At 41.1% G+C, this 27,825-nt stretch overlaps 1 protein-coding gene across 1 annotated transcript in view; it reads left to right on the plus strand.

The window, feature by feature from the left end:
- The window catches only part of Phtm (cytochrome P450 enzyme phantom), a 43,060-nt gene that overhangs the window by 14,953 nt on the left and 282 nt on the right, over positions 1-27,825 (plus strand). The window contains exons 5-12 of the mRNA XM_071707430.1: positions 2,397-2,487; positions 10,874-11,001; positions 13,001-13,372; positions 25,230-25,378; positions 25,790-25,992; positions 26,784-27,069; positions 27,202-27,354; positions 27,588-27,762. Of these exons, the coding sequence (XP_071563531.1) occupies positions 13,051-13,372; positions 25,230-25,378; positions 25,790-25,992; positions 26,784-27,069; positions 27,202-27,354; positions 27,588-27,762 (1,288 nt within the window). The 5' untranslated portion in view covers positions 2,397-2,487; positions 10,874-11,001; positions 13,001-13,050. The remainder of the gene's footprint in view (positions 1-2,396; positions 2,488-10,873; positions 11,002-13,000; positions 13,373-25,229; positions 25,379-25,789; positions 25,993-26,783; positions 27,070-27,201; positions 27,355-27,587; positions 27,763-27,825) is intronic.

Consider the following 27,825-nt stretch of genomic DNA (forward strand, 5'->3'; position numbering starts at 1 on the left):
AGGGTTAAAGGATGTATGACAATGAATGGAAACCACACCTCCTATTGTATATACAATAAAGACTGGCCCATATCTTAACAGGTATACCCATGCTTACTGGACATTTTCTTTTTGTTTCGATAAATACTACCTGCTCTCAAAATAACACTTTTTTAAAACATCCTGTACATGTCAAAGAATCGTCAGATTGCATAATTAATAAAGAATGCATATTTAATAAAGATACTAATTTCTTCTGACCTGACTTGCAGAAACAGAACTGAATTTGTTGATAATTACGTGCAATCTATAAACGGTTGTTAATGTTCGATCAATTAGCAACGTATCACACGTACACGCATGATATGACGTTCTTCTGAATCGATAAAGTACCGTACTTATGTTACTTATGTAATTATGTATTTCTTTGAGCAAGGCGAGAATGCCGTTATCGGAATATGTCATCTTCAGAGAAAAAAAAAATAAATGTCACTAATTTTAAACCGGTACGCTCGATTTGATATAGGCAGATAATACACGATACACGAACAACAACGAGCAATAACTTTCGATCACTCCCGCCTCTTATAATTAAAGCCAGAAATGAGCTTTTAAGTTTTCAAGCTCGCCCCAGCGGTACGGCGACTGATATAATTTTACGTAATAAGTCGCCAGCTGGTTTTGCCTCTAATTATCGTAGCTCCGGAGAATGTTCGTCTTCTCTCTCGCACGCCGAACACCGGCACACAATGGCGTGAGCCGGGGATACGAGAATCGTGAAAATAGCATATTAACGAAATTAGCATAAAAGGAGAAAGTCGCGGTCGTCGGCCGCACGACCACGTTTGCGCGAGTGCCGAATCTGCGAATTCCCGTGCGAACGAAGGAACGGCTCTCGAAGGAAAGAGATAAAAAAAGCCGGCGCGCATAACTCGTGTGAAATCTCCGACTGACGCGCGCGCGAGCAGATTCGTAATTGCCACCGTCCCTTCGACACCCGTCGAAGGAGTCAATCTGGTCCATTTCGTTCTTTACTCACGTGTGAAAAATTGACGAAAACAACTTGGAAACTATTATTGAACCCTTGGACGACTTCGCGACGATTTCTATCAAGAGACTGACACAAATTCCTAACGTGTTTATTTATTTAGATTCTTACGTTGCTAAGCTTATATATATAGGTATTTTATCGGTCCTCTATTTTCATTTTTGAAGAATGCTCGTAGAAATTTAAATCAGGCGCTGTACGATATCATAAGAAATAATTCTTTGATTATTATCTATATTACTGGTCAAGTAATCGTCGATGCGATATTACGATATTTTCGGGAAAGCTCGTTTAAACAGCCGTTGTATCGTTGCCCGTCGGGCAACGTAACGATCTCTTTGCGAAAATAACAATTCCCGCGTCGGGATCTCGCGTACGTGCGAGAGGACGGGGACGACGTGAAAACGCTGTCGCGGCAAAATATTTGCGCACTCAAATTAAGGCGACGTTTGTCCACAAGGAGTCATCGACGCGAGCCAGGTTGAAACGTAACATCGCGATGGAGTGATGTGCAAAGACGCACTTGCATAAGTGCAACGCGGCGGAGATGCCGCCGCGTTTATTTTGCAGCGAGGTGTCCACCGTCGTGCAAACACTTTAAGTAGGCACAAATATCTAGTTGGCGAATAGGGTAGGTCGTTGAACCCGGGAGGGGAGCGTCGATCAGCTGGTCGCCGGTCTACGTGTACGCACATCGCGAAGATCGATGGTTTTCGACGACCCAATTTCCTGGCTGTCTCACGCGGGGGGAGAGATGGACGGATGGGCGAGGGGACGGGCGCGGGGCGGGGGTGCAGAGCCTATCGCACTTTCAAATCACGCACTCGCGTTACAGTCATCTACATGGACGGCGGCTTGCTAATTTGCCTTTATGCTTCCCTGTGTGTGCCGCTGCAGCGGCACGTTTCGTCACGAGTACGTCGATGCCAATTACGCCGAGCGAATCATATCGGTCGCCTTGTTACGGGAGAACGACGCGAACATAAACGGAGTGTGTACCCCACGCAGACTGGAATTCGACAAATAGATTATCGAAGCCGTACAAATATCGAGAAATTCGAAGCGGCGCGAATAATTCTGTTTATCTTTATGACAGTCGCAATGTACAATAACATCTATATATCTATATATCGTTACGTTCGGTTTTACTTACTTCATTTGCATGCAAGTAACTGCACAGCTCTTGACGTTAATATATAATTGCGTTTGTGAAGAGCAATTGTTTAAAAAATATGTAGTATCCACAAGAACACATGATTAAGTTTGATCGACATTGAGGATCTCCAATTTCTATGAAGTCGATATCGAATATTCTACACTTATGAACTAAAATTCTGTATAATTAATAATGTTTTTATTATGATTCAAGATTTGACGGATCCTGTGACATAATGCGGCTTGCTATTGCGACTAATTATTCTTGAACGAGAAAAGGGGCACGGAATTACGCGAGCACATAGGTAAGCACGTCTGCGATAAAATAATTGATAAGTAGGTAAATCTCCGAGTTTGCCTCTCTGTGAAAGTATCTGAAAATACGATCTGTACATAAATCGCGTCGGCGCGAGATTATGTGGAGATTATGTGAAAATCGTGGCTACTTGGAACGCGCGTCGTGCTTTCTAGCCCGAGAGGCGCTAAAGAAGATAAAGCCACAGGTCCGTCTAATCCGCCGGCGCGGGGTGAGTCGCGGATATTCTCTTGAATGGAGGTAAATGGCCGTAAGAGATGAACGATAAGAGGCGAGCGCCAAGCCCGAGCTAGTCCGCTAGTCGCAAACTAGTCACTGACTATCCGCGGCTGAATGACCGAGCCGGTCGCGCTACGGAGGTGGTAGAGTTAGGATCGTTCCGCTTCGACAAAGGCGGGGGAGGTCGATCTGACCGATAGCACATGAAACTGGGTTATCAGAACGCAGCTCTCCTTGGACCGGTTACGCTTGATCCTCCTTTTCCTTCTCTCCTCCTCCTTCTCGTCCTCTTCTATTTTCATTAGCGCCCACTCGTCTCTAAAGAGATCGGCATTTCGCATTTTCGTCCGATTAGAAGTGCTCCGATAACGTTATTTTGATTTCGATGATAGTAAAGAGACCTACAACTTCGAAGATTTTTGGAAAATTCTTATGTGCCACAATTAACATATTAATTTATAATAGTATATGTTCGTCAGTCAATTTTTCAAGTAACTGTTGTAATTGTTATCACATGGTAATATTTCTTATCGACATTGATTGTAAAGAATGTATTACTGGTACGATTTGATCTATCTATTAATTAGATTGTCGAGTATCGATTAATAACTGCGAAATGAAGAACTTCAAAATTATATATATGTACGTGTCTTTATGATATAATATAAATTTTGCTAAATGTTAAAATTACTACATTCTAAATGTTAAAGAGAGTTTAAGCACAAATCTGTTAGATTTATAATATACATAATGCTTTTAAACAAAAGTTACTTGATTCATTTAAATATTTACAGATACAATAAGATGGCATATATCATATTGAGCAATTTTGATAAATAAATAATTTGTTAACTTTGATTTCATGCTAATAGATATTACATTTCTATTTTATTACTCTGTATTATTCAAATAGACATAGGTTCTCGAAGTACGCGTGGCTTTTGTTGCCTTTCTGGCTCACCTCCATCTTTTTTCATCTTGCAAGGAGATCCAAAAGAGATTTCAAAAAGACAGAGAAGAGAGAGAGAGAGAGAGAGAGAGAGAGAGAGAGAGAGAGAGAGAGAGTTTTGGTGGGAGAAAGACGAGATACTTAATGACGTCGAGACATTCTTCCTCTGTCAGGATTGAATAGGATAATCTCGCTCCTGGATATATGCACCTGAGAAAAGATGGAATTTTTGCACCTGAGCGAAAATTTTTGATTCCGTTTAGCCATTTTAATCGTTTTAAAATTACATTTGTAATCTTACGACTAGTTTTATAATGTTGCTGTCATTTAAAATGTAATGATTATCATTAAGGCAGACAGGCAGATAAATTACAGTCTTTTGAAAGTGCTGCATTCCTGAGACCTTCCACTCCGGTGGCCTTCGAAAATGCATTCTTTGGCCAATGAATGGCCGACTGCCCCACAACTCAAGGATCGTATAAGTCCCAAGTCGAGACAGCATTATGGTCATTCTTGGAAATCTAGAGGGCGGAGCCTTTCGTCAGGTGCAAAAATTCCTTCTTTCGTCAAGTGCGTATCAGAGAGTCTTAAAATAGCGAGGTCATCCTATTCAATTCAAACAAAACGAAGAATGTGTCGACGTTATTAACTAGTGTAGACATAGGTGGTGCACAGAATGAGCTTGGAAAGTTCGTTGTTCCGTACCGAGGAGAAACGGCGATCTCTCTCCGAAGGAAAAGGACCCCAACCTTGATAACTGGATCCAGCCAATGACCCCGGTCGTTCGTTGCACCGTAGGCCGATACCTGTAGGGTTTAGCAGGAACAGGTAGATAGGTTGGTAGATATCCTTAGTTGCCTCGAGCACCTACCTCGGAATCCTGTAAAAAAAAAGATGCAGGATCTCCAAGATATAAATAGATACTCCCGCGCCGCTACGACAAGCAAAAGGAGAAACAATGGCAAGGTAATTGAATCTTCTTCGCGAACGTGCCTGCAGCCGGTACTTTCTTCGTTACTTGCAAAAACGTGACGTTCCAATTGGTGCACGTGCACGTATCAGGGATAAGCGCTACTGGCGCATTTGTCGTGCCATAACTTTGGCGTACATTTAGTACAGAAATGTAGTTAATAGTAAAAAATTGGTATTAACGAAAATTATATTCTGTCAATTTGAAAAATACGTTACTAGTTTAAATCTTTGCTTAGTATCCTATCTAAAGAAATGCATGTTAATTAAATAAAAACTGCTGTAGATTTAAACTTAAATTAATTTTATCCGAAATAATTTCGTTATTTAAAAATCAATTTGCGTGGCTGATGAGCGATTTATTGACATGAAATATTTTGATTGTCGAACGACACGTTTCATTACCTCGGTAGACAGCGAAGCGTCGTCTATTTTTGTACGTTGAAGACGTATGAAAGATCGTCAAAGATGTCGAAGACGGGCGGATTCTAACAATAAGTCAAAGAAAATCTGCTTGAAGCGTTAAAGCCTCGGTTAAAGCGGAAAATCAAGTTAGCGGGAGGCTTAAGATCATTCGGTCATTTTGCGCTTGGAAGCACAAAGGAAGCAGCAACGGAATCGAAATGGGATCCATTTAATTATGAGGTCGTTGAGGACAGAATAGAGGGAGCTGGAAAGGAGCAAGGAGATCATCATGGAGAATCGCGCGATAGGGAAGCCATGCTGCTTTGAGAGAACGACGCACCCCAGAGTTCATTATTCTCTCTCTTGAGCAAAACGAAGACAGGACAAAAATCTATCAACATGGTGCCTATCGGTACCACCTCTTTTGCTTACCGCCCGTTGCTTCGCGCGCACGGGCAGTCCTCGTAGAAAAATCCGTTTCATTGAACCCGGAGTAGTCGTCCTTAAGTCGAAAGAAAAATATTTCATACTCTGGGTGCTTGTACTGTCTCGCAGGTACGGATTTAGCGAACGTTCTCCATGCCGCTTCGAAATATAATCGTATTTCCGATTCGTATTTCCGACCTGCTCGCTCGAATCACTTTTAGATCTCTTTGACACTGTGGAGGACACTCTCACCCTCAAATCCGTGACGAGGTTCGCGAAGGATCCTTGCGGAGAAAGGTGCGCTGAGTTCTGCAGTCACGTACGATCGATCACCGTTGCGATTGCAGCCCTGGGGCCCCCCAAGAGAACACCGGGGTTGGTACCCTCTCCTGCATTCTGCATTCAGTGCATTCCCCCTGCGTTCAATGCACGCTGCAGACGATATCTAGATGGCTGCCCGATGTCTACCGTCGCCGTCGCCGCCGCCGCCGCCGCCGCCGCCGCCGCCTCAGAGAGAAGAATCCGGCTTACGCTTATACGGTGATGGTAGTTATGCGCCGGTGCTTCGGGAGAGTTCTTAGGGGTCGGTGCAGACTAAGAGAAGGTGGAGGCCGTAAATAACGGTCTATATGTTTCAAAGGGATAGGGGCGGGCCTTCTCACTGAAAAGCTATCTTTGGCACATTGTGGCAAATCTTTTGCAAAACCACCCGACAGAATTCTTTCAAAAATTTTCTGTGTGGAATTTTTGAATTGTGGAAATTTTGAAATTTTCTACTCATTGCTCTGTTGGGAAACGGTAATCTGTTTCACACAAGAACAAGCCATTCATAAAACTTGGAAGAAAGAGAATTGCCGCGCGAAGCAACGGGCGGTAAGCCCAAACTCTTTATGAAAAAAGAAATAATCTGAAAAAACTGACTAGAATAAGATAGGGCTGTAAGAAAGATGTTGAAACTATTATATAGATGTCGAAATCATCGAGAAGATGAAAGAAAAGTCGTAAAGAAAAAATTTTTTTAGATTGACCGTGAAATCCATTTTTCGCGTTCTTTCATTTCTCAAAAGGAAAAACAGTACATTACGATTTGCGCATTCTTTAAGAATACCAGAGTCTCCAAATACGCAACTTTGCTATAAACAGGTGGAGGATTTGTTAAAATCGTTACGATCAGTCCGAAGTACTTATGCATGTAGATCCATTTTTAAAGTACAATACGTAGATGAAAGGATGAATGTAAGTTTATAATAAACAGCATCTTTTGCTTCACGGATTCGCGAAAACCAGACTGGATGCGTCCGAGGATGAAACCATCGATTACTCAAAGTGGTTCAACGACTCGGCGGCGCGGCTTAACGATCTCTTAACGCGGGCAGCCATTATCTGGAGCACATCGATCACCGCGATTAATTCTATTGAGCTCTACAATTTATCTGCCGTGATCGGTGGTGCGGTGATCTGCGTCGGAATTTCGAAACGATCGGTTGCCTCCTCCCTGTCCCATTCCCTCCTCTATTTCGCTCTGCACCATTCTCTTTCTTTTATTCGTCATCCCTCTCCTCCGTCTCTACCCGGTACGACGACCGGGTTTAGGCGAGGTTATCAGCCGCATTAGACGAGACGACGAACTCTCCACGCTTCTTCCTTCTGTTCTACCGTCTACTTCCCAAGCTTATTCTCTCGTCTCCGCCAAAAAAAGGAAATTCGTAAATTGATTATGTCGTTTCAAATTTCCGCGTTGTCACGACTAGAAAAGACTACTCTATTTCTATTGTAAAAGAAAGAGTAGAGTCTGTCAAGGAAAGAAAAGAAGAGATAAAATAGAAGGGAGCAACGAATATGAAAAGAGAATTATAATTAGTGTTGTAAATTTAACGAGGCTGATTTTACAAATTTTATTGTTTTTCACGTTTCGAGATCAATCAAATTTAAATTGGTTTCCAGTGTATGCCAAAAGTCGAACCGGTTTTTTACACGGCGCGGCGGTTGAGAATACTCGTGTTACTTTCGCTCGATCGTACGGTACGACACGAAAATGGTCAATCGTGGAACCGTCTTCCTGGCGCCTGGCAAGAATCTCCCGCATTTCAAAATCGAGTCGGACGCGGTCGCGTCCACCTCAACCGTCTGCCCGGTGCTCGCCTGGTGCGATCCTAACGTTCCTTACCTGGCCAATTCAACGCGCCGAGGGAGAATGAAACGAGACACGCGCGAGGCGAAGAGGCGCGAAAAACGATATGCAGATTTAACGTCGTGAATGACCTTTGTCGGTCGTTGCACGTCCCGTCAGATAGTGTCGGGTGCATTTGTATTCTGTTCCGCGGCGCATACCAGAACCGGGCGCAGTGCAAGGAGGTCTCGCGGAAGAAGGAGAGGGAGTCGCGCGGGGGTCCACTGCGGGGGCTACTGATCTCTCATCAGCGGCCGTTCGTTTTATTCATCGAGGCCCGAGCAGGAGCCGATTAAGGAGTCGACGTCCGCCCTTCGTTCTCTTCCTCCCTTTTTCTCCGCGATCGCGCTATCGCGCCGTAGCAGTTATCGATTGCGAGTTTTAGAGCCTCTTTGTCGGAGGAAGTGTCTGAGGTGCGTTCTCTTAAACAACTGGCGAATTAATTTCTGGGGCAGAAAACGAGCCCACAGTCTTCCGTTTCTTTTGAGAAACTTCGAATATTCGACGTCTTTTTTTGTATGTCGAATTTATAATTAATTAAAACATAGAGTGAGATAATTACTCGCAATTGCAACTATTTATTTAGTAACTGATCTCCAAAAGAAATTGTAGAGCCATCGGGCGTAAATTCTCTACCTTTTTTCTCAGCGCGTGCAAATCCTAGAAATCCGACAATTAAATTATTAGTCTTCGGCGAGTTAATACAGTGTTTAAGTTTTAACACTCGCGTGTTATCTGGTAGGCATAAGGGTGCACGGTCAGGCAAGGATTGGACCATTGTCAGCGGGTAAGCGCGCGGCGTGCCTCCGAGAAAGCTGGATGACGACAGGTCGGGTACCGCCGGCGGTACGATCGTTGATAATTGCGCGGCGCGTTCGCGTAATTATCATCAACGTGTCTCACGTTTCCGAGTGCGTGCGATCCGTCATTGTAGGTGAGCCCCGGGAGTGCGTTTCAATTATCGTGCCGTGCAACGTGCACGGCCGATCACGTTTCGGCCTTCTCTTCATGCGCGCGTCTCCTCTTCGTCATCTTCTCCGGTGGCTCCTCTCCTGCTCCTCTTCCTCCTCCGCACAATTCAGTTCGATTCACGGGAGGGAAAGTGGCGCGCCCGTCGGGTGCTACAGCGTCCGATGGCTATGGCTTCACCGAGCATAGCAGCCTCTTCACGTAGCGTACCTTCGTTGTGCGTACGCGTGCGTTTGCGAATGCGTGATTTATCTGTAGCGCGCGAGCAGATTCTGCACGCGCCGAGGACGGCTTGCGCGTCCACCGATCGCTCAACGGCTCATCGCACTTTCTTCAGAACGATTTGAAGGCGCACTTTTCATCTTATCGCGCTTCAAACGTCAAAGAAAGTCATTACTATCCATTGTAAATTTTTAATCATAAATTAAGAGAAAAAAAAATTATTAATTTTCTATAGAACAGATTATATTTGATTTTGTAAGATAAAAATGAAGATAAAACCAAATATCATTACGAATTTTAAAAAATAGAATATTTTATATATTTTCCAGCATTTTTGTACATAAAAGCATCTGTTGTATACATCGATACTGTGTTTAGTTAGCGACAAGTCTTCGAGTCTCGACTCGATTCGAAGTTTTCGAGTCTTCAGAAATTCTCTATCCTGTAGCCAATCAGCATGTTTGAATAAGCCATACACGACAATGGAATAGTACTCTCGGGAGTCTCGGGTATTAGTACCAAAAGATTCAACCGTTTCTCACCATCTTTCCAATATAGCTTTCCAAGAAATCGAGAAGTATGCTTCGGCGGTTGAAATGTATCTTCCAAACTTCTTCAAGGGGCCAGTAGGTCGATAGGAAATTGAGCTCTTCCTCTTCTTTTTTTTTCCTCACTTTAACTCGTTCGGGCACGTATCAAATGAATTGAATTCGGCCTGCACGATCGACGTACAAACTCGCACGTGATTGGCGGAGGCGAGCGATAGCTCTCACGTGAGCGGAGGTGAGTGCACATACAGACGTGCTCGTAAGGTGAGCCGAGAAGGCCAGTCGTGTGTGTAAGGGCAATGGGTCGTTGGTAAATTTGTGTGCGTCTACGTTTGCACAAAAGTATTAGGAATACATTCATAATGTTCTCTCATGACCATAAACGCAACTGATGAGGAACTTGGTTACATGAAGCTTTTATTTATCCGCGATAAATTTGTACCTATATATAGAAAAACGCAATATTTAATAGAATTTCACTCTTATGTCCATTTCTACCAATGTAGATTAACTTTGATCACGGTTTAAATTAATTTTCATCTTTCTCTAGTTCTGACAATAAGAATTAGGAAAAAATAAAAAGTAAATTAAACCGAGATTAAAATGCATAGGACATTGGAGTGTCAGTAAACATACGTGCCTGCAATTAGTTCTAACAATAAGATATTTTTCAAATAATCGTAAATTATGAGCGCGAACATTTCTAACAAAACAGATTATTTAATTGGTTCATAAAAGCCAAAGCAAAGCACACCTTCCGATATTTCCAAGGCACCAAAAACTTCCGAACGCATAGGCGTCATGAATGCATGCAGAATATTTCCAAGGCATTGAAAACTTCCGACGCATAGGTGCCGCGAATACAGAATTTTGAAGGATATTCTGTATCAAAATTTTATCTTTATTACTCTTGCTACATTATACGTTTAATAATTCATAACACATATCAAATCAATTTTTAAATATAAATGATATTACGACACAAGCATCTTCCATGATATGTCGATATCATAATAATATGTCAATATCATAAGAGATTTCTTGATCGGCTGATGTGAAATATTGTGACGTCTCTAAATATCTTAGTAATTGTTCAGATAAAATGGTTAAGAAAATATTAAATATCGTTTAATTTAAATGCGAGTTTTCGATCTCAAGTTTTAATACGTACGAAAACGTGATCTCTACTCTAATGTCGTCGAATATCGCGGAACAAATCTTTGCTGTCGCAGCAAGGAGAAGTTGTCATTTGGTAGTCAAACGATCCGGGGATCACTTTCGTCAACTGCTTGGCAACGCCACTTAGCTCGACACTGTGGTCGATGTTACATCGAATAGTCTTTCCTACAACGTATTCCTTCCGAAAAGAAAAAAAAACAACAGTTGTATGTATATCTACATTGTGGAATTTATCTCAATCGGCATTTATCACGTAAATAATAATTATCTGTACATTTCTTCATGTAAAATCGCGCATATCCTTTTTTCCTTGCTACAGATTCGAGTTTCGTAATTCCCGCTCAACCAGTTATAATATTATTCAAGCGGGCGTGGACCACCAGGACCACGGACATCGTGGCTGCTGTAGCAGGCTTCTGTGGCAGGATTTCGGTGCTCGCAGATTCGGTAAGTTTCACTCCCAACGTTATACTTGCTTCCCGAGTCTAACGTTTTATATAATTGTTATACGCTGAGGATACCTATGTTTTTAAATCATAACTTACTCAGAAATCAGATTTGTGTGATTTGTGTATAAAATTGCATTATAACCTAAAAAATTATTAAAGCTTTACAAAGTTTAATATTAGAACAACAAGTGTTGAATGTATACCTAATTTTACCACGTCTGTCAATTTGAATTTCAATTTTGATATTTGAAAACGGGTTTTGTTATTTTTAATTCCTTTAATATTTAAATAATGAGTTAATGAACATAACTTTCAGTTACAAAGACTTTTATAGATTTAGTTACAAATTTAATATTTTAATAGGAATCTTTTTTATAATTATCCAATTTCTATTACATAAGAAATAAACAGGTATAAATATAATAATCATATTTTCGAATTACTATTATATTCTAAAAACTATTGTGACGTTTCAAAATAAAATTTAAATTAGACGTTAGATGAAGAAAATTATTTTGCGTTGAAGAAGAAATATATCTTTACAAAAGACGCTTATCGCATGAGTTTTTAGTCCCTGCGGACTTTATCATGGTCTCTAAACTAAAATCAAATTTAATGTTCAAAGGAATTCCTTTGAATTTGATGTTGAAAGGAATTCCTTAGGGACCAACATGAAGTGACCGCAGGGACTAAAAACTCGTGCGATAAACGCCTTTTGTAAATATATATTTCTTCTTCAATGCAAAGTAATCACATTGGACACGTTCAGTGCCCATTTGAATTTATTGGTTCTAAAAGTAAGATCCAATACGTTCGATTGCTAAGCTACTCTCCATGTGACTCAATACAACAATCCAAGCGCCTCTCCCACTTGTGGAGTACTTCAAAGGGGATTAAAGTTTCAGACCTGTAAATACACTTGAAAATTTTTTTTAAAAATAATTCCAGAAACTTTTCGGTACCCCCTCATACATAAGTTGTATTTAAGGTTGTTGTACGATAGCTTCACGCTGCGACTAAAATTGTTTTATGAACTTGCTATATATATATATATATATAGCATTAATAAAAAATCTATTAACTGTATATATATATATATATATATATATATATATACAGTTAATAGATTTTTTATTATTAAGTAATTATTACTTAAATCCATATATATTTCTTTCTTTACATGGTTAAATACATTTGCTGCATTCAAATATTTATTAAGTCAAGATAATTTATATCAATCACAAACAAAGCGCGCAGCGTTCTCCTAGTTGTCGGAGAATCTCTACTATTTTATCCGGGAAACTGGAAACATTTATTATTCATTAGACGTGAAAGGGTCAACTTTATACGTAGTGGATTTGATAAAAATACGAAATGCCGTAACCGCTAAGCATTTGCGAACCGAACCGATGGTTGACGGCTATAAAAATCTCGCCGGCGCGGGCGCGCCATCGAAAGTAAGCTTCCTCGATTCATCGCCGGCTCATCGGCACGTGTTTGACCACGTGTCGGCCTATATCGCGTAGTCGCAGCACGGAATCGTTCCTTATCCTCTCGGCGATTGTGTACGTGCACGTGCCTCGCTAATGAGATAACTTTACACGAGTGCGTGCCACTCGCCGTAGGCGCAGAGAAAGGTTGTGTTTATCACTCGCTTCTGCCGTTCCTGGAAGTTGAAATCGCGTTCCCTCGATTACGAACGTTCACGATCACCGAGGGATCGTCGGGAGGCACATTCGCGTAATTTACTACATCCGCGTGACTCGCGCGCGTATCTCGCGCGAGAGGATCTTTCACGGAACGCGGTGACGCGACGATCCAAACGACTCGATTATAAAGTCATTATTCATTACGAAAACGATCCATGCCGTCGTTTCACGCACGGCTGCATCTGCGTAAAAATTATCTCGCAACGAGATAACGTTGTAATTCTTTTTCTGCTAAAAATAAAAAGTACATTTCGTGTCGCGCTCGAAAGCATCATCTTTCATTTGCAGGCGACGCAGCATCGTTGCAGCATTTCTGCTTCCGCTGAAACGGGATCACAATGATAGCCCTTATTATTCTGGGCGTATCGCTCGTGCTTCTTATCTACGTCTTCTTTTGTAAAAATCGCAAGTCACTTCGACTTCCACCGGGACCATCTGGGGTTCCGTTGTTCGGTTATCTACCATGGATAGATCCCGTACGTCCTCATGTGTCGCTGACGGAACTGGCGAGGAAGTATGGCCCGATTTGTGGGCTACGAATGGGCTCTGTGTACACAGTATTATTATCGGATCCACAGCTGGTAAGGCAGACCTTTGCCAAGGATGCGTTTGCCGGCCGGGCTCCGTTGTACTTGACGCACGGAATGATGCAGGGATACGGTGAGTGAAATTTCTTTTCTTATTATAAGAATAAATTCGCCACAGAAATAAAAGAAAAGTATAATAAATTTATAAAGATCGCAGGACAAACTATATAAAATTGAAATTAAACAGCTGATTGAAATAAAAATGTAAAAGGGAAGGTATAATATTTGCAGGCAACAGGTTAAAATTTTTGACTACAAATCTACAAAAAGCCTAGGTAGCATAGCATTTTATAAATCGATGTAATGGATAAGATATAGTAAATCTTACTCAATTCGTTTCAATTATCCTGCTTATTTCGAATAAGTAGAAGAATCATGGACTTACATTATTAAATATTAAATGTGTTGAAATTTAAACCAATACCTTGAGTTAAACAACATTTTATTTTTAATTACCACCATGTGTCGAAATTTATTATTTTAACACAAAACAGTAAACGACATATTGAGGCGGAACAGTGGCCGACCTATAGGAATGATTAAAAATGACTTAAATTGAGTATAATTTGACACTACGAATTTAACAGTGTACATAAATGCTTATAAAGGCCATTAAAATGTTCTTATAAAAAGTTTTGCCAATCGCGTTCGACCTACAATTTAAATAATCTTTGAAGATACAAGCTCTCCCAGCGCGTACAGCATCGCATTGTATGCATGTGAGCATGACTCGTCAGCAGGTAACAATGGAGCGAGGCGGTCATAATGAAAGGGCACTACTGTCGTTGTAGGACGTAACGGTTCCTCTAACGAACGAAGATTCGCTATGGACCGACTAACCTACTAACAGTTGAACAACATATCGGCCGTTCGGTGGTGTTTTAGGATTCACAAAAAAAAAGAAGCTAAAACATCTCGACCGTCTCGGGAAAAGGGAACGAGGTCGACTCGGCCCTCGCAGGATTTAGAGAGCTTCCGGGTCGCGTCCGTCGCGTCTTCGTTGTCTCTGCCGATCGTTAAAACCTTCGACCTACAAGCATTTCTTTCGCGTCATATATATAACCCGACGTGTACGCACAGTGAAAGTCATTTCGTCAATACCCTCGGCTCGGAGTGTAAACGAGAAATAAATTTCTTTCGGCAACGCATCGTATTTGCTCGCAACGCCATTCTAACAGCACTTGAGACATTTCCGTGAAGTCGTTAGAATACGCTCGAAAGTAACGCGCGATTCTCGTTCTAGAATCTATGTTCCGATTCTACTTCATCGAATTTTTACTTCTTACACGGTCGCGGTATCTTTTGATACCTACCAAGGCTTGAAATAAATATAAATGCGCGAAGAACTTCGTATCTTAATTTGTTACTTTAATCCGAAGATACACCGTCTATTATATTAAAATCATTTTTGTTTTGGGTAATGATAAAGTACCTAAAATGTCGAATGTTGAAACATTGCAGAAAGAACGTGCGAATCATTACTTTAATATCGCCTAGCATGCGATTATAATAATTAATTGCGCAATGTATGCATTGCGCAATTTTTGTCGGAATTCATTGCGATGTCGCACATCATTGTCAAGATAGAGAAAACCGCGTGTTTCGCCAAGGTATGAACCATCAAGGAGAATAGAATAGAGGCTGGTCAGCCTACTCTCCGGATGGTCCCGTTCTCGCGATAACGAGGACTCTAGATCCAAGTGCCGTTACGATTTTCGATTTACGATTGAGCGTTATACCGATCGCGGCGCGACATTTGATAGCGGGTCCTCTGCACACGAGTCTCCGAGTCGCCCCGTTACTCGAGATATACGGACTGTCGCGGACATAATACATGATAGATAAGAGAGTATCGCGGGAACGTCTACCGCCTCTCGCCGGGCTTCTTCGTTCCTCTAATCTCATGCAGAAATCAAAACGCCCGAGCCTGGCGCGTTCCGTCGATGTACATCGGGAATATCGGAAGTCGGGATTAAATTACCGTTCGCCGCGGAGGCTGTCCCTTGATTTGTGCGGCGCGGCCTTTGTTTCCAGACGAAAACAGGGTTACTCGAACGGCCGTAAGTTTCGCCCGCCGACTGAAAATTCGCCGGCAAGGCCACAAATTCCGTCGTCGGCATCGGCAGCGGCGGCGGCGGCGGCGGCGGCGGCAGCGATCCGAGCTGAGCGGAGCCGGGCGGTGCTGTGCCGTGCCGTGCCGAGTTGAGCGGGACGATAATTTCACGGCAAAGTATACCACGGGACCCGGTGGTACCTTTACACCTCGTTTCGAAAGCTCCCATTCTCCCGTTCGCAATCCGCCGTCTTCGGCGCGCTTCTTTCTCTCCTTCCCCGCTCCCTATGCCTCCTTGTCCCTCCCCCCTCCCTCCCCCCCGAGCCTTCTTTCCTCTTCATTCTTTCTTTCTTTTTTTTCTCTCGATGCCCGGTGCATACACGCGCGTGTACGTGAGCCTTCGGCGATGTTTACGAGGCGCCATGCCTCCAAGTCAACGGCCCCGTGATTTCTCCATTCATTTCCTTCGCCGCTATCGCCGCCGATCTTTTACATGCGCGCCGATCTAGCGGCGCGCCGATAAATACTCGCGTGCATCACGAGTTGACCGCGATATCGACCTCGGGACGATTAGCCATTCGCGGATTCGAATTTAAAAATATGAATTCAGTTACTTATTGGAAGTTTTATTTCCGCAGTAGGCGACGGTTTAATAGAACCTGCTTTTCTTGAATTTTACATGCAATATTTATAGCTGTTAAGTAAATTTAGACAGTTTAAGGACTTAACAGTTTAAGGACTGTGTGAAAACTTTATTTCATAATCAGGACAATAAATTGATAAACGACAAAGTGAGTAAGCAGAGATTGGGAAGTCATATCTTTGGATGCGGTTCTGCATATAGAATGAATAATAATGTGAAATTAATTTTATACATAGAGAAGCAAATAGGCTTGTTAAGAAAATATCCTTGTAAATATCGTATATCTCTTATTGATGAAAATTGTATTGCTACTTTTGCATCAAGGAGTTGCTATCGCAACTTTTACAGATTTCATGCATATTTTTATGAGTCTTAAAAAATTTTAATTTATTCTAATTTTCGTCGTATCAATTCATCATGTGAATAACAGATTACACTTGCCTTGCATGTTTTTTGAAATAATTTAAAGTGCGAAATAAGCCGTGGAAAAATTGCAGAAAGAGCTATATATGTTGAAGATAAAATAATTGAAAATTAAAAACTAAAGCAATTGCAACAAAGCTATCTCAGTTTAGACGTATGCGACGAATTCGTGATGCACAGTTACATTCAGTACAGCTACATCCTTCGCACGTGCACCCTCGCGACATTGAGATGCTTCTGCTACCTTTCACAAAAGGCTCCTGCGTTCGAAGAGCCTTCCTTCGCTTCTCGTGCCCCCCACCAGGGCATCCAGGAAAGATCCTCCCGCCGTGGATTTCCTTTCTTTCTCTTCATCGGGAATAACGCCCGGTGGGGAGAGCCACGCCTCTGACAACAGGTACTGTCCGCAGGTATATTTTGTGATACGTGAACTTTCGCTAAAGTTAGATCGACCGCGAGCATTCGACTCGGCAGGAAAGGGAGACTCTCTGAAGTGTCTAACGCTTATTCCAAGTAGTGAGGGCCGGGATTAATCAGACGAGCGACCAGACATTGCGGATCATTACTACTTAGGCGTCTGAAAGTGCGCATCACCACGCGTTGATGTCTCTGTCAAATCAAACTATCGATAAAAACCCATTGTCTCTCTCGTTGTCCGACGAATCGACGAATGCAATAGCTTTTCATTTATATCCCAATATTTAAATTTTATTTTAATTGATAATCAAATAGTCTGTAAAAAAAGAAGAAAGAAAATACATTTATTGTATTCACAAGATGTTTGTGAAAATAAACTCAATAATTTATAAAATAATACATAGTTATTTGAAATATCAGAATCAGAATGCAAAATTGCATTCAAAACTGGGCACTAATAATGTCGTAAAATTTCATCTTTAGAGCAATAATTTCACTATATTTGACACTTGACTAGCTAATATTCAATACCGTTCTAAATCTCGATAAAGTTTCTTGTATAAAAGCCACTTGCAATAGATTAAGGAATAAATTTTATTCTATTTGCACTTCTTGACATTAACTATCGATATAATTCTCGAAATTATATACCTCACTCTTTTTTTATTTAAATTTATGCGCATCGTAAATAAATTATTACTTCAGTTTCTCTCGATAAAATACAATGTGTGTATCTTGGAAATTATTCATATTTTTCAATTATTTATGCATCTCATTCTCCGCCTCGCGGTAAATTTAGGGTGTATACCCTATACTTGAGTGGCTCAATAAAAATTTATGAGAGAAATGCCATACATAAATCGACAATGGAGATGCCTGACAGATGGACACGGGGAAGAATACCGACGCGTGCCTTCTGACGGCGCAACCAGTAATTATTCGACAGTGCGTTTACACGCGCCTCTTTATGGGCGCGCTCACATTTCTTATGCGGTCGGCAAACTGGTTGCCCCACCACGCTCGGATAAAGCCGTGCGTAATAGCGTTAATTTATTATAGAGCGCGCCGAGATGGCGATAACGCGCCGTCCGTAATAAACATATTACGCAAGTCTCTACTCGTATCGCGCGTCACGTGTCGCATTGCCGAATCGACCAACCAACTCGCGTTTCATAGAATTCCGTCAATCGTGAATTAGAAAAAAAAAGACAGATGACAAAAATTAAGGTTTGAATTATAAATTGTGGCATTATGTTTGACGGTTTTTATATTTTTATCTTATTTCTTGTCTAATTTGTTTGTAATCGATTCTGCTGATTGGATTTCAGCAATCGCGCCATTATTTAATTCAATCATTATATTTTAACAATTATCTAAATTCTTCTTTTTATCGTTTTTTAAATTAGCATTCGAAAAAATATAGATATGTAGTTATAATGTACAGATTTACAGAATCTTGTAGACAAGCGTGCTATTCTATTGATTTATATATATTTTTATGCTGACGCTGTTACTGAATTGCAGCGATAATTTGAGCATTTAAAAATATATGCACGATCCTTTCATTAAAACTAGTACGAAAAACAATCGGAATATACACAACCTGAGGCTTGTAAATTATTCTATACAATAGTGGCATTTCTAGGAATAGACTCGTTCTAGGAAGTCATTTTAGCGAAACCTATTATAATGAGCATTTGAACAGGCAAGATTAAGAAGGATTAAGAAGGATCGAAAATACCGTAGGTCGGTGATCAGGTACGAGAAGGTAACGGAAACTAAAACGCCGGCGGCCACAAAGGTATTAATAGGTTTCTAGGAAACAAACCGAAAGTGAAAATGTTAATCCTTATGACACGTCTACCGGGAATACCGGGAAATAATCGACTGTTTCTCGCATTTGGATTAAATCCTGGAATATCACTCGCAAAACTACACGTTGCATGCGAAATATTCTTTGTTGAAAACAATTTCATTTTATGACACGTCAATATGGATAATAAATTTTGAGACGCTTTCCGCAATGCGATATATCGCGATTTTCTAGCTAAACAATAATTTGGAGTACAGTCGCGAAATGAAAAAAAAGTACGCTATCTTAAATAAATTTTATTCTTACAAAAAAATAATATTATATATAAAAATAAATAAATATCGGCAATAATTAAAACGAATGTGTTAATGTAAATGTAAATGTAAATGCGATATGACGATTCGTACGCCGTTAGTCCCGACTAACAAGTGTAGAAAAGTCGAAGATATCGTTACTGAAGCCGATTACATGACGGCATCGCGATTACAGTCTAACAACCGAGTGCGGGGATCCCAGACTGTCACATTACACCTTGTACAGCGAGGGCAAGGCGCGCCGATGTACAGCGGAAAGAGGGGAGAAGAAGGGGGAGAGAGACTTGATCTTGGAAAATGATAGATCGTCGCCGCCACTCTCGTTACCGCGGTGCATCGACCTGCATCGCGGCGATCGTCAAAAGTGTCTGAACGATGCGACGGCGTTGGCCTTTAAGCGGGTCGACGAAACCTGAAATTCTCGACGTCCTTGGTGCCGCTGCCGCTGCCACACGAACTGCAACACGTCGACGGCTAATTTCGGCCGATAAAGAAAAAAAAATGATTGCTCTGTCACGATTCACTTTTATGACATCGCGATTCGCTTGGTAGGATCCTTCGACGAGGACGACCGACTTTTGGCCACTTATACCAAAATTGCTGGTGACGTCGTCGTCCTTTTCTTTCTTCAACGATCACGGAGGGAGATTCTTATTGAAAAAACGCACCTAGACATATTTTTCATTGACTTGACTGTCTCTCCTAATATTATCGAATATTCGAAATTCGCAAATCAGTATATTACTTGTTGTGTAAAATTACATTATGGCTGGAATAAAAATAATAATAAAAATAATAAATGAGTTTCTCAGAAGCCAAAATAATTTCCGACGTTTAGTTTTAATTTCATAATTTGACAAAATAAAACTTTTCGGTATTAAAAATTATTAAGGCGTATTCATAAATGTCAGAGAGAGAGAGAGAGAGAGAGAGAGAGAGAGAGAGAGAGAGAGAGAGAGAGAGAGAGAGCTTAAAAATGAAAATAAAAATAAAAATAAAAAGTCCGAAAATATTAATCTGAATCAAAATTACAGCCTCTCAAAGTTACAATAAGCCTCTTAGATCCATGATAATCCTATTTAAGCGCAATTAGCCTTTAATTCTATTATAGAATTAAATATATAATATTATAGGATGAATAGGATGTGAACTGTTCATTCAGCGGACAGTTCATATACTGATGCCTGTTATTTTTAAATATATATGTATATTTTAAGAAAATTAAAGAAAAAAAATGGTAAAAATAATTTTTTTTTAAAGCAATTTTCCCCTTAATGAAACTATAAGATAATCATACGCTCTGGTACTCAAATTAAGAAATTGACAAAAAAAGAAGTTGATCTGTTTGGTTTCTGAGAGGCTTGAATACCATTGAAATTCGTTTCTCTATTTTTTGTTTAAGTTGCGCTTTTCCGCTTCACCATTTAGCGAAAAGAATATCAATCATGTCAGACTTCTCTCTTCCTCAATTCTCAATTAAATTGAATCGATACATGCAGAATGGTTAGTTGACAGACTTTTAATTCAGTTGCACTCCACGTAAGGTTCTTCTTACACGGGTTCGAAGAAGGTAACGAGCAGAAGCGAACGTTCGCGTAACGCCGATGATCTAAATCGTTATAGAAACGTCGCAGTTTCCAATCGGACTTGGCATACCACAGCACTGACTCAACGGTGCAGGCGCGCGTGCAAAATAAACATTACACACACACACACACACACACACACACACACACACACACACACACACACACACACACACACACACACACACACACACACACACACAACCGAGCTTCCAAGAGACTATTCCCGCGCCTGGCTTGTTACAAGCGCGTGTAACACTGACGTAAGACGTCCGCGATTTTCCCGCGGACGGCTTGTTTTCCTCTTTCGAACGCCGGACTGGGTGTGGGTGGAATTTTATATTTTTTTCCTTTGCGGTGATCCCCACGCACTATCCTTGTGTCTCCCTTTTTTTCATTCTACATAATTATTGAGCATCTACTACTTTTGTACAGCTTTCATCGTTGCGTCGTAAAGCTACCCGAAACATAAATTGCAATCCTGTCCGAACGACTTCCAGTTTCGAAATCTTGTTTATAGCACGAACTTATTTATAAAAGTAAATTATTATAAATTAGAGTGCTTGCCCAATTGTTACAGAAAACGTTACCTATATCAGTTAACGACTGTGTACTCGTAATTAAAATAAATTGCCGTCTCCCGCGCTTACATGCGCCTTCAACTAACGATCACGTATCGAAGCGAGTTCGATCGCTGGCTGCCGTTCGGGATCCATCAATCTTTTCCCGTTTTCGTAACGAGCGGTTTATTCGCAATTGGGTAGGTTAGGCACGTCCGTGCGAACCCCGGACCGGCCGCGGCTCGCGCCGATGCGAAGGACTCTCACTTTTATCGGTCTCCTTGAAGGAAGTTCTCCCGGTCGTCGACAGTTCTGCTCTGCATCCGCGGGGAATTACAGTTAGCTCCGCAAGGACGGGCCGACGGCCTCTCCCGTTAAGAGCGACAGAGCGTTGTATGGACGACTGGCGTTCACATCGTCGACCTGTCACGACCCGCGTACCCGAAGGTCGTCGGTAATCATCTAGAGTCCCCCCCTCCCCCCCCAGCTTTCACGAGTTAACGCAATTAGTCGAGATGTACATACATACTGCGCATACAGCGCACACCTCGTAAAAGAAAATTGTTGCGACGATTTCCATGGTGTCAGAAAAAACATGATATTTAATGGTTTCCTGTCACTCGATAAAAACTAAATGTCCATTTCTACCAATGTAGATTAACTTTAATCTCGGTTTAACTAATTACTTTTTATCTTCTTTTAATCCTTAGAGCTAAAAAAAGATAAAAAGTAAGTTAAACCAAGATTAAAGTTAATCTACATTGGTAGAAATGGACATAAAATACAAATATTATGACCGGCCTCGTAATCTTTTCCCTGAATTCCATATATGTACTGATGATCGATTAATGAGCGAATCGACAAACAAGTAATTATTCGACAAATAATAAGGTAATATGTTTAATACGTATCATTTGTCATAATGACTTCACTTAGGGGTCGAAAGTTTCGAAGAAAAACATCAGCTAAGTGGAAATGAGCAGCATTTAATTGCTTGCGACCGTTTAAAGCCTGATAAATGCGTTTAAAAAAATTAGCGATCAATTTCTTGATCTTTTTCTCTTATACATGTATACTAATGAGAGGATAGATTAATTAGCAAAGTAGCAACGTTGGAGGAACAAATTCTTAAACTTCGAAATTGTTTCAACAACAAGATGTCCAGCAATATCTAAAAAATGAATTAATTTACAGTTTTGAGTAATGGTAACAGTTCGCGATATTAGCTCTTTGAATAATAACAGGTAATTAGAAAAATAGTTCCGATCTTTAAAGAGCAGTTCTTAAACCATTTGCTGTTCAATATTCCTCGACTACCAGTTATTATCCCTTCGACGATTATTCTGACTCATCCGTCGAATCTTGCAATCGGAAAATTGTTCGCAATTATCTGCGCGATAAGGACAATGAATTATTGTAGGCAAATATTTATTTTATTTTATATACCTATATTTATTTGATACAACAGATCTTATATTTTCCTAATGGCTTCTCGTCGCGCAGCCAGCCTTAGGAATCTCGTGCATAATTCGGTCGTGGACACTCGTCGAAGGATCATTACCGAATAGTCACACTTTTCAACCGGCCGACAAAGCTGTCGTGGCATTTTAATGGCACGCCATAAAACGCACGATCGATCGGTCGACTGTATTTGGACAGGACGACTATCGCGCGTCGCCTCCATCCCGCGCTGCACTCGTCGAGTTTTTTGCCGGTCGAGGTGGAATGACCGGCCCTGAAACGTTCGAACGTGTATATGCATTATCCGTCTCTCGTCCGGTTTATTTCTGGCGGTTCGCGAATTCGTCGGAGATCGCCGTGCCCGAGTGATGTCATTCCCTGAAATCACCGCGGCGGGGTGTTTAGTTGCGTAAGAATCGACCGGCAAGGAGAGCTCATTGTCCGTAGTCTCCCCCTTTCCCCGCTTCGCGTCTGCCACGCGCAGATGCATTGCGAGGATGAAAAAAACAAACGTGCGAACTACAAAGTTAGAGCTGTGTGTACGTAATCTTTCCCTTTTAGAAATTACTCCTTCAAAGCTATAATACGCAATTCTCTTTCACCCTTCTCTTTTTAATACTTTTCCAATTTTCTTGTGAAATTTATACTATATTGCAATATATATTAGAATTATAGTCAATTGCTAAAAATAAAGAAAACACAATATAGTCAGTTACAATTAAATGTAGAATAGACATTTATTTTTGTGTGCCTCAAAACTTCGAAATAAATCTTAAAGTTAATTGCCTTGAATTAATTATTTTTCTCTTATAAGAGATACTGTGCGAAGAAATATAAAATTTATCTTACAATCGAAAGTTCAGTTATACGTTACGAATTTTATTTCTTCGTGCGAACTTCGAAGATAATTTAAGATCGATGAAGCAGAAAGATTAATGCACACGTGGCGCACCTGCGATCCCGGAAAGTTTTCTTGGCGTCATTTAAATACGACACTGACCTATCGACAGCGCTGCTGCCTCTTAGAACAAGTTGCGAATGATAAATAGTATCGCAAACACGCATCGCGCGGTGACCTGTTTATACTCTAGCGGACTTTCATTATTTCTTCTCTCGGCGCTCGTCACTCTCGAGCGTGCAAAATGACGAATTCTAAATTCGTAGAAATACTCGTCTCTCTCGATGCGAGTTCGCTTTCGTTCCGCGGAAACATGCGCGGCCAAAAATCAAGGTGGACCCCATTCTCGGCCAACAGCCGATTAAAAATCGTGATGTCTTGCTATATATATATGCTTGCGATATATACGTGTACTTCTGTTCGTCTTTTTTTCTCTTATATAACTGATAAGGGATTCGCGCGTAACGTAAAGAAAGAGAGAGTAGATAATCCGAGATACCATGATGACAAATTGCACGCCGCAGATCCCGATCTGTATTCCCGCGGCACATCGACCGTAAACCTCGATAATCTCATTGACCGATGATCAAGATTCCGAGATCATTCTCGCGCCGGCGACACTCGCGTGTGATCTGGCTGCAAAGTCGACGTAGCAGATGTACATAAGCGACACACCTTCACCGTCGTCGCGCAGATGCATAAACTCTTCGGCGCGAAGTCTTGTCTCTCGATCTTAATAATCCTTTAATTATCCAGCATCGTATAAAAATCATATAATTACTATTCCTATTGAGCTAATTAAGCGCGATTGCTGCGCGCATATAAGAGTGAATTTAAATTGATTCCATCTGTGAGATTCTATCTGTACTTGTACTTATGCTCAATTGTCATTATCATCTTTTTTATGTTTTCTATTTGAAAAAATAAATACAAGATAAAAATATAATATGCAGTAAGTGAGCACACGAGCACGAAAAAAGGGGGGACTAGTAGAAAATGCGATTAAAGGGAATCGACGGTAATAGTCGGAAAACAAAAGGACTCGAGCGGATAACGTCAGCGGCGATGAACACTTTGTCACTATCGCCGTCATCAGCCTAATCAGCAATCGCGATCGCTATTAATCAACGACCGCGCCGTGTCTGGTTTATACGGCGAACACGCGCGCGCCGAAGGGAGGGACGGTGAGTGGGTGCGGTGAGAGATTATTGTTTATTCATTCGAGGATTATCCTTCGGCGAGTTCAGTGGCTGCGCCTACTTACGGAATGACAGTAATCCTCTCGCTATTTTTTACACCCTCCCACCACGAAGCGCGGCTCGCCTCCACGCAGAAAGAGGGAACGCGACGGAGGCACGTTCGGGTGGCGGCTTATTTATGACCGCGTGATTAAGGTGCGACGAGGATCGCCTTCGCGCGAGGGAAGAAAAAAAAAAGAGAGGAAAGAGGAAATTCGAACGAGACTCAAGGTCGATATTCTCACTATCATATCGGTTAAGTCACGGTCCAGTCGCGGTCCGGTCACGATCAATCAAAAATCATTGCCACTAATAAATGCAATGCTTTTTCGAGTCTGCATTGACACTGCAAATTTAATGCTCTTTCGAGTTTGCATTCACACACGGTCATGCGTGACCGGCAGTGTGAACGCAAACTCGAAAAAGCATTGAATTTAGTGGCAACGATTTTGAATCGGCTCGTGACCATGCCTTACCGATAGTGACAATCGACCTTTATCGGCGTTTCTTTATGCACTCCGCAGGTCTCATTTGCGCGGAGGGTGATCTCTGGAGAGATCAAAGAAGATTTGTAGCCGGATGTCTGAAGAATTTCGGCATGACGAAACTACCCTGTACTAAAAGGGACAAAATGGAACAAAGGATTCTCGTAGCCGTGAACGAGTGCACGTCGGTAAATTAAGCGTCCAGAGTATTTAACACAAGGCCGTCGTGTCACTAAATCTGCCCCTAAACGAGTATGTCGATGACCGAACATTTCATTCTAGAAGGAATATTCAATTCATGCTCAAGTTAACATTTATTTATCTGGAAATGTCATCGCATTTAATGAAGCTATTAATTTCTGCATGACATTTCGATGCCATCGTTTTCGCTTAACAGTCTTAATGTAAAAACAGGCGCATATAATATCGAAAGAAAAATTTTTTTGCTCGACAATCCGTTATGTTAGCACGGATATGTTACCACGAATTTGAAGTATTACGAGCGTATATTTCAAAATCGTTTCACGTTAACTAAAGGCATATGGAAAGGGAAGCAGATTAATAATAATGACGAAATACCTTCCTTATTGATATCTTAGAAACTAAAAGAGCTCACTACGGAAGACGGTATTGATCCCCTCGAGACGCTCCATCATTGTGTGGGTAACATGATGAACGATCTCGTGTTTGGTAAAGTTTACAACGAGAACGACGAGGTGTGGAAATGGCTGCGACACCTGCAAGAGGAAGGAGTTAAGCATATCGGAGTAGCAGGGCCACTTAATTTTTTGCCGTTTCTCAGGTACGACAATATCCCTTGACACATTATCCTTGACAGAGATCCTTTGAAAATCCTCGCCGATTTATACCTATAGCACATGATTTTGATCCTCCTAACGAAAAGTAAACCATTATTGTGAAGAAAGAAACTGAGTAAATTGATCCGCACAGCCATTAACACGTTGACGATGCGACAATGATTTATTCAGTGTTTATACCATGCAAAAAATGCCGTGTTTTTCATCGAAGGCGGTGGCTTTTGTGCGATAAACATGGAAAGATAGGCAACTGCCTTTTTGTGCGTACGCAAGTGACATGATAAATTGAACTGTATAGCAAAGAGCAAATACAAATCTTTGTTTAAAAAAAATAGCGCGAAGGACATTTTTATTCATGCAAAATCATCACGTTAAGTTTGCATAAGTTAGACTGGAAGGTTGTCGATAAAACGTCCTCAACAAAAGGTTATAATTATAAAATCAAATTAGCTTGTTCTAACGATGGTAAAGCGGATGTAAGATAACGTAATTACACCGTCAATAAACGGATATTGTGATAATCGCTGACACATATTTATTATTTCGAATTTCTATCTTCTTTTATATATTCATTTTGTTTAGATGGCGTATATTATACGTGAACAATATATTTCTTTACATATATAAATAAAGCATATTTAAAGAAATTTAACCGACCATACTTTACAGTTAATAACAGCGAAATTACATTGCGTTTAAGAGTTAAAAAAATTAATTTCAACCGACATAATTTGAATGCTAAATTCTTTTGTTGAATATTTCTCTAATTATTTAGATTTTTGCCACGATATGGCAAAGTAATGGAGTCACTTATCGGTGGCAAGTTAAAAACGCATCAGGAATATCAAAAAATTATTGACGAGCATCGTGCTCGACGCGAGAAAATGGATAGCTTCCTCGCGGCTTTCGACGAGGCAATGAGTGCCAATGAGGACAATGGATATTTCACACAACCGCAATTTTATCACCTGCTAGCCGATCTTTATGGTGCAGGCACTGATACAACTTTGACAACTTTCCGTTGGTTCCTGCTCTTCATGGCAGCACATCCGGACGAGCAAGTACGCCTGTATCCTTGAATTTATGCCTTTTCGTAAGAGATATTATTTTAAGCGAACGTTCCTCTCAATGGAAAGTTATCGACCCGCCGTGCAATCTCTTCGAACCCTATGCGTCCTTGTCTCTCTGTGCAGAAAATAATTCAGGACGAAATGAACGAGCTGTTAGGACAAAAGCTACCCAGTTTGGAGGACAGACTGCTTTTAATTCGACTGGAGGCGGCCATCGCAGAGACGCAAAGATTGCGGAGCGTGGTACCGGTCGGCATCCCTCACGGAACAATAGAGGTAATTGTAGCAAGTAACAAATAGAATGAAAGAATCAACAGGCAGCGCGATGCTTCTTCGTACTGTTTTATTCCATGAAGTCGAACGCGCCTAATTATGACTTACATTAATAATTATTTAATATCTTCGCAGTCGATTAACGTCAGCAACAAACGATCGAACGGTTAATTTTACATATTTCTGTGCGCGCGAAATAAAAATTGAGGTGAACTCTCAGGATGATTTGCATTCAGGACACACAAATAGGCGATTACGATGTACCGAAAGGCACTATGGTTGTTCCGTTGCAATGGGCTATTCATACCGATCCTTCGTACTGGCACGACCCGCTCTCGTTTAAACCGGAGAGATTTATTGCTGAGGATGGAAGCCTCGTCAAGCCGAAAGCCTTTTTACCGTATCAAGCAGGTAGGTTTACGTGGGAGACGTAAGATCGGAAACGGTTTCGCATGATATTAAACGTACATACAT

Source organism: Temnothorax nylanderi, unplaced genomic scaffold (genome assembly GCF_030848795.1).
Source record: "Temnothorax nylanderi isolate EJ_2023f unplaced genomic scaffold, tnyl_v1.0 TNYL_tig0058_pilon, whole genome shotgun sequence".
Taxonomy (NCBI): domain Eukaryota; kingdom Metazoa; phylum Arthropoda; class Insecta; order Hymenoptera; family Formicidae; genus Temnothorax; species Temnothorax nylanderi.